Source organism: Cebus imitator, unplaced genomic scaffold (genome assembly GCF_001604975.1).
Source record: "Cebus imitator isolate Cc_AM_T3 unplaced genomic scaffold, Cebus_imitator-1.0 Scaffold237, whole genome shotgun sequence".
Taxonomy (NCBI): domain Eukaryota; kingdom Metazoa; phylum Chordata; class Mammalia; order Primates; family Cebidae; genus Cebus; species Cebus imitator.
The window spans coordinates 3,095,107-3,102,576 of record NW_016107552.1 but is presented as its reverse complement, the minus strand read 5'-3'; the positions used below and the strand labels follow the sequence as shown (position 1 = coordinate 3,102,576).

At 47.4% G+C, this 7,470-nt stretch overlaps 1 protein-coding gene across 1 annotated transcript in view; it reads left to right on the top strand.

The window, feature by feature from the left end:
- The window catches only part of SGSM1 (small G protein signaling modulator 1), an 87,171-nt gene that overhangs the window by 66,304 nt on the left and 13,397 nt on the right, over positions 1-7,470 (top strand). The window contains exons 17-19 of the mRNA XM_037727694.1: positions 489-557; positions 1,993-2,577; positions 5,809-5,933. Of these exons, the coding sequence (XP_037583622.1) occupies positions 489-557; positions 1,993-2,577; positions 5,809-5,933 (779 nt within the window). The remainder of the gene's footprint in view (positions 1-488; positions 558-1,992; positions 2,578-5,808; positions 5,934-7,470) is intronic.

Genomic DNA, 7,470 nt, shown 5'->3' with positions numbered 1-7,470 from the left:
GCACAGCGGGGGTTGAAGCCTCTGCTGAGTCAAGTTTGCTAACATCCCATTGACAAAAGCAAGCCACATGGCCAAGTCTAGTGTCAGAGTAGGCACGGACTATGAGGTTATAGGGCAGAACCATGTATACAGGGATCAGGTGGAAAAAAAAAAACAAAAAACGGAGCCATGAATAGAACCAGTTACTCTGTGAGTTGAACTAAAATATTAGCCAGAAGTCTCAGCTACAGAGCAGTTAAAGGTGGGGTGCTCTAGTTGCAGAGGTGAGAGGTGGGAACCCAGAGGTCAAAGTAGTCTCTGAGGAGGTTCCAGGAAGCAGGGAGTGGTCCCCCCTTTCATTTTACAGCTAGGAAGCTGACGCTGTGAGAGAGGACTTGGGCAAGCTAGGAAGAGAGATGAAACTAGACTTTCCGGCTCCCAGCCCGGCCGTCCTGCTCTGGGCAGGGTGCAAACTCACCCTCCCTCCCTCCTGCTCCTTTTTCTCTCAGTCCTCTCAGAGCTGCAGTTCGGGCCACCAGAACATCCGCCTACACAGTGACTCCAGCAGCAGCACACAGGTGACCTTGTGGAGTCCCCGCCCCCTCCCCCCCATGTCCCTCCCTTCCGCCTGGGGTCATGGGGATTGGGTGTCCATCATCTGCAGGTCACTTTTTGCTTTATTTATTTTAGCTTTTTATATTGGCATTAAACATCATTTTTTTTTTTAGTGATGAAAGAAATATGTGGATCTGTCACCCCTGTAAAACACTAAAATGTTGCAGAGAAAGTCAACGTCTGCTTTGATCATCCTTAATCTCTGCCTGCCCTCCCTTGAAATAACACCACTATCTTCAGTTTGCAGTGTTTCTTTCAAAACCTTCTGTATGACTGTACAGACACAGAAATATGTAGATAATATATAGCAATGTTTGGTAAATCTTTTTTAAATGTGTACATAAATACCATCCTATATGTTGTTCTAGCCTGGGCAACAGAGCGAGACTCCATCTCAAATAAATAAATACTCACATACATACATAAAGATAAAATTATGTGCACATGGTAAAAGTCTGTGTGATGAAAAGCTACTGTCTCCCCTTATTTTGATTCCCCATTACCCCTCCTCAGAGCAAACTGCAGGCAGCACGTGGTGGCTCATGCCTGTAATCTCAGCACTTTGGGCGGCCTAGGTGGGCAGATCACTTGAGGTCGGGAGTTCGAGACCAGCCTGGCTAACGTGGTGGACCCCCATCTCTACTGCATATTCAAAAATTAGCTGGGCATGGTGGCAGATGCCTGTAATTCCAGCTACTTGGGAGGATGAGGCAGGAGAATTGCTTGAACCTGGGAGGTGGAGGTTGCAGTGAGCTGAGATTGTGCCACTGCTCTCCAAGCTGGGTGACACAGCGAGACTCCATCTCAAAAAAACACAAAACAAAACAGAGTCAACTGCAGTACTTTCTTATTTCTTTCTAGATCATTCTGTGCATACACAAGCACATAAATCACTTTTTTATTGTTGTTTGAGATGGTGGCTCACTCCCATCACCCAGGCTGGAGTGCTGTGGCACAGTCCCAGCTCACTGAAGCCTTGAGTTCCCAGGCTCAGGTGATTCTTCCACCTCAGCCCCCCAAGTAGCTGAGGTGTGCACCACCACACCAAAATACCACACTCATTTTTTTGGTATTTTTTGCAGACCGGATTTCACCACATCGCCCAGGCTGGTGTCAAACTCCTGGGCTCAATCAGTCCGCCTGCCTCAGCCTCCCAAAGTGCTGGGATTGCAGGCCTAAGCCACCATGTACAGCCTAGACCACTTTCTTATTTGTCACACATGGGAGCCTATCTTACACCTTGTTTCACCTCACTCTTTTCACTGGCTGTATGATATTCCACTGCATGCTTGATCTGTATTTAAGCCGATCACCTGTTGTTGGATATTTAGGTCTCTGCTGTAAGTAGTGCTTCCGTGGACATGTTGGTCCATCTGTTTTTGTGCACCTTGTCCTCAGGTGTTTGAGTCTGTGGATGAGGTGGAGCAGGTGGAGGCTGAAGGCAGATCGGAGGAGAAACAGCCCAAGATCCCCAATGGGAACCTAGTGAACGGCACCTGTTCCCCAGACTCGGGTCATCCTTCCTCTCAGAACTTCTCTTCGGGCTTCTCAGAGCACTCAGAGCCCAGTCTGAGCACAGAAGACAGTGTCCTGGACGCCCAGCGGAACACTCCCCCGGTGCTGCGCCCTGGGGATGGCAGTGTGGATGACAGGCAGAGCAGCGAGGCCACCACATCCCAGGATGAGGCCCCCCGGGAGGCGCTGGCCGTGCAGGACAGCCTGGAGAGCGACTTCCTGGCCAACGAGAGCATGGATGAGTTCATGTCCATCACAGGCAGCATGGACGTGACCCTGCCTGAAAAGGACGATGTCATGGAGAGCTGGAGGGGCAGTGAGGCAGAGAAACATGGCCAGGCGGACAGCGAGGACAACCTCTCGGAGGAGCCCGAGATGGAGAGTCTCTTCCCTGCCCTGGCTTCTCTGGCTGTGACTACTTCTGCCAATGAGGTGTCCCCTGTGTCTTCCAGCGGTGTCACCTACTCTGTAAGTCACCAGAACCTTCCATTCCATTTCTTTCTTTCTAGCTGCAGGAGGGAGGGAAAAGCCGGTTATCCAGAGTGAACCAGGAGTCAGACCTCTGGTTCCTTGCATTTTTTTTTTCCCACCATGGAGGATTCACTGTAGAAACCCATTTGGGAGAGAAGATAATATAGTATTTTTAAAAGGCAGGCTTTGCTGTCAACAGTGCTGGGTTCAAATCCTACCTTCGGCAAGTCACTTTATGCTTCTGAGCCTCAGTTTTCCTATATGTCTCTTACTTCCTTTCCTGAGTGGTTTTCAGAACAAATGAGTTAAAGCCCGGTGTGCCTGCTGCATAGGAAGCACCCAGCCAACAGTAGCCTTCCTTGTGACTTAAGTCTAATTCCTTGCAAATATTCAGATTTGGTTCCTTACCGGAAAGACTAAACCAAAGGACATCACTTGAAAGGGAGGGTTGTATTCATTTATCTTTTAAAAGAACTTGTTATTTCTTTCAAAGATAGGCAAGCCCCTCCAGGGTCAAACACCGAGAAAAGACTTAATATAAAACCCAGAAGATACCTGCCCTGTCTCACCCCATTTAACCCTCCCCAGAAGCAATCATATTTACTTATTCTGCCCAAATTATCCGGTGTTGACCCCATGTCTCTGACACACTGGCATTGCTGCTTCTTGATCATTTTTTCTTTCAGTTTTAGACATTTTCTAGTGACTCCCCACTGTGAAAGAGGATGACGGCCGGGCGCGGTGGCTCACGCCTGTAATCCCAGCACTTTGGGAGGCGGAGGCGGGTGGATCACGAGGTCTCAACAGATCGAGACCATCCTGGCCAACGTGGTGAAACTCCGTCTCTACTAAAAATACAAAAAAAACTAGCTGGGCATGGTGGCACGCGCCTGTGGTCCCAGCTACTTGGGAGGCTGAGGTGGAAGAATCGCTTGAGCCAAGGAGGCGGAGGTTGCGGTGAGCCGAGATTGCGCCACTGCACTCCAGCCTGGCGACAGAGCAAGACTCCATCTCACAAGAAAAAGGATGGTTTAGTTCCCATTTTCTCCCAACCCCCAGCTCTCACCACACGTGACGCCTTCCCATCCCTGTCCTTCTAACATAGTTATGTAATGATTGAAATGTGTACAGTGTTATCATATTTTATGCCTATACTGTAAATGTCAGTGCTTGCATTTTAATTTATTTATTTAGAAACGGTGTCTTGCTCTGTTGCCAGGCTGGAGTGCAGTGGTGGGATCTCGGCTCACTGCAACCTCTGCCTCCCAGATTCAAGCAGCTCTCCAGCCTCAGCTTCCCAAGTAGCTGGGACTGCAGGTGCATGCCACCACACCCAGCTAATGTTTTGTATTTTTAGTAGAGACAGGGTTTCACCACGTTGGCCAAGATGGTCTTAATCTCTTAACCTCATGATTTGCCTGCCTCGGCCTCCCAAAGCGCTGGGATTACAGGCGTGAGCCACCGCGCCCGGCCACTTGCATTATTTTAACAGTATAATACATAAGCCACGCAGTAAACTGTTCTAATTTTTGTCTTTCCTGCAAAAAAACCGAAGTTTTTCCAGATGTGTTTTTATTTTCCTGTTTGCTTTTTCTTAGTTGGCTGCATATTTAAAGTCAATTCACCCCCAGACGTCTTTACCATTTTCCTAAATCTCTTTTCGAACATTCAGACTCCTCAGGTTTTCTGTTTCTTCTGTGTGTTTAAGGAGTTCTCTCCAAAACACTGCTGAGGCCCTGCGCTCCACTGCACTGATATGTCGTTGTCATTCACTGTCTTCCTCCATCCTGGTCGGGAGCTGCCTTTTGTATCATCACGTTTTCCTTTCTCGTAGCCTACTCTTTGGTTTAGATGAACCACATACTTCAGTGGCATCCACATTTTTACTTTTCATTTCTCTTCTACTGCAGGCCTGTAGTCTGGGATCATTGCATTTTTGTGTGAAGTTCCTTTAGAGTTTCCTTTAGCAGAGTCTCTCATTTGTATTCATCATGAGTTGTATGCATTTTGCCCTCTTTCTTGAAAGAGTTCCACTGAATATGCAACTCGAGATTGCAGGGATATTTTCTCAGGACTTTGAAGATACTGTTCCACTGTCTTCCAAGTTCTATTGTTGCTGTTGAGAAGTCAGATGTCCAATTGTCATTCCTTTAAAGATAATCTTTTGTTCTTGGCTACTTTTTTTTTTTTTGAGACAAGGCATTACTCTGTCACCCAGGCTGGGATGCAGTGGCACGATCTCAGCTCACTGGCAACTTCCACCTCCCAGACTCAGGCAGTTCTCCTGCTCAGCCTCCCAAGTAGCTGGGATTACAGGTGCGTGCCACCACACCCAGCTAATTTTTGTATTTTTAGTACAGGTAGTATTTTGCCATGTTGGTCAGGCTGGTCTCAAACTCCAGACCTCAGGTGATCTGCCTGCCTCAGCTTCCCAAAGTGCTGGGATTACAGGCATTAATCACTGTTCCTGGCCCCTTTGGCTACTTTTAAGATTTTTTTTTTTTTTGGTCTTATGTGCGATTATGTGTCTAAGTATGGGTTTCTTTTCCTTAAATGTTTCTTATTTTCTTGCCATATCATTGAGCCATTTCAAAATTAAGGTTAATGTTCAAGGCAGCCAGGCCAGTACATTACCAGAATTTGACCTCTATTCAGTTCTTCCATTCCCGTTGTCCAGTTTTCAGCAGGGAGAGGTTCATTTCCAGCTGTAGTGGTAACTCTCTGAGGGAGAATTTTCATCCTGCAAATTAAAAGACCCTCTGGCCAGGCGCAGTGGCTCACGCCTGTAATCCCAACACTTTGGGAGGCCAAGGCGGGCGGGTCATGAGGTCAAGCGATTGAGACCATCCTGGCTGACATGGTGAAACCCCATCTCTCCTAAAAATACAAAAATTAGCTGGGCGTGGTGGCTAACATCTGTAGTCCTAGCTACTTGGGTGGCTGAGGCAGGAGAATCGTTTGAACCCAGGAGGGAGATGTAGAGATGGTACCCCTGCACTCCAGCCTGGTGACACTGTGACACTCTGTCTCAAAAAAAAGAAACAAAAACCAAAAAACCACCCTCTCAGAAAACAAACAAACAAAATCAAACACCTAACTGGTCCAGGTGGGAGATGTATTTTTAGTGACAAGAGGTTAGGAGGAGGAAATAGGCTTGCTGCCCCCCCGTGGGGAGTCAGATGTAATTTTTCATTTCTTCCCCTCATCCCCGGCCCTGGTGGCCTGTAGCCAGAGCTGCTGGACCTGTACACGGTGAACCTGCACCGCATTGAGAAGGATGTGCAGAGGTGTGACCGCAACTACTGGTACTTCACGCCCGCCAACTTGGAGAAGCTGCGTAACATCATGTGCAGGTGGCTGGTGGCAGCAAGGGGATCTGGGGGATGGGATGAGGGGGTGAGATGGGGACACAGGGGGCCCACCTAGAAGTTATTTCAGTTTCTGAAGTTGGCATCATACTCACCTAGAATCTTATTTTAGCCCACAATGAAAATGTAGTAACAATAATAATATAGAACATTTATTTAGCACTTACTGTATACCAGCCACTGTCCTGAGTCCTATACTATCATCACTCACTTATTCCCCCACCCTTCGAGGTGACTATTAACCCCTTTTATACGGGACGATGTGGAGGCTCCAGGCAGAGCCTCATTGCTGAGTGGGCATTGGGCAATGGCTGAGCGGGAACTCAGCCGCGACTCTCTGGCTCTCGAATCTGTTCTTTTCCTTTTCTTTCTTTAAGCCAAGATCTAAGATGGCTTATTACTGTTCACTAAAAAGATATTATTCCTGTAATCCCAGCACTTTGGGAGGCTGACGTGGGAGGATCATTTGAGGCCACATGAGTTCCTCACAGACTTCAAAAAAGCAGATACCAGCCTGGGCAACATAGTGAGACCCTATCACTACAAAATAATTAAAAAAAGAAAACAAAAACTCAACATTTATCTGGACATAGTGGCATGCACCTGTAGTCCTAGATACTCGGGAGATGGAGGCAGGAGGATAGCGTGAGGGTTGCAATGAGCTGTGATTGTACCATTGTACAGTTGTGCCACTGTACCCCAGCCTGGGTGACAGAGTGAGACCCCATCTCTAAAAAAATAATGAAAAATTATTGTCGATATTTCTAAACATGTGAAAGTAACACACACTTGTTAAAAATCTAAATCACGGCCAGCGTGGTGGCTCACACCTATAATCCTAGCACTTTGGGAGGCCGAGGCGGGCGGATCACCTGAGGTCCGGAGTTTTGAGACCAGCCTGACCAACATGGTGAAACCCCGTCTCTAGTAAAAATACAAAAATTAGCTGGACATGGTGGTGCGCACCTGTCATCCCAGCTACTCAGGAGGCTGAGTCAGGAGAATTGCTTGAACCCGGAGGTGGAGGTTGCAGTGAGCCGCAATCATGGCATTACACTCCAGCCTGGAAGACAGAGCGAGACTGTCCCAAAAAAAAAAAAAAATCTAAATCAGTCACAACTCTAATTCCTGCCCTTTGGGAGGCCAAGACAGGAGGATCGCTTGAGTTCAGGAGTTCGAGACCAGCCTGGGCAACATAACAAGACCCAATCTCTACAAAAGTTTTAATAAATCAGCCAGGCATGATGGTGTGTGCCTGTTGTCCCAGCTACCTTGGGAGGCTGAGGCAGCAGGATGGCTTGAGCCCGGGAGGTTGAGGCTGCAATGAACTGTGATCACACCACTGCACTCCAGCCTTGGCGATCAAAGGAATTAGAAGTTCATAAGATAGAAAGAGAAACTTCTTTCATCTCTGCCCATCAGTGCCACTTACCCAGAATTAATGACTGCTAACAATTTAGTAATACCTAATGGATTGTATATTGTATAACATAGTATGAATGTACTTTTTTTTTTTTTTTTT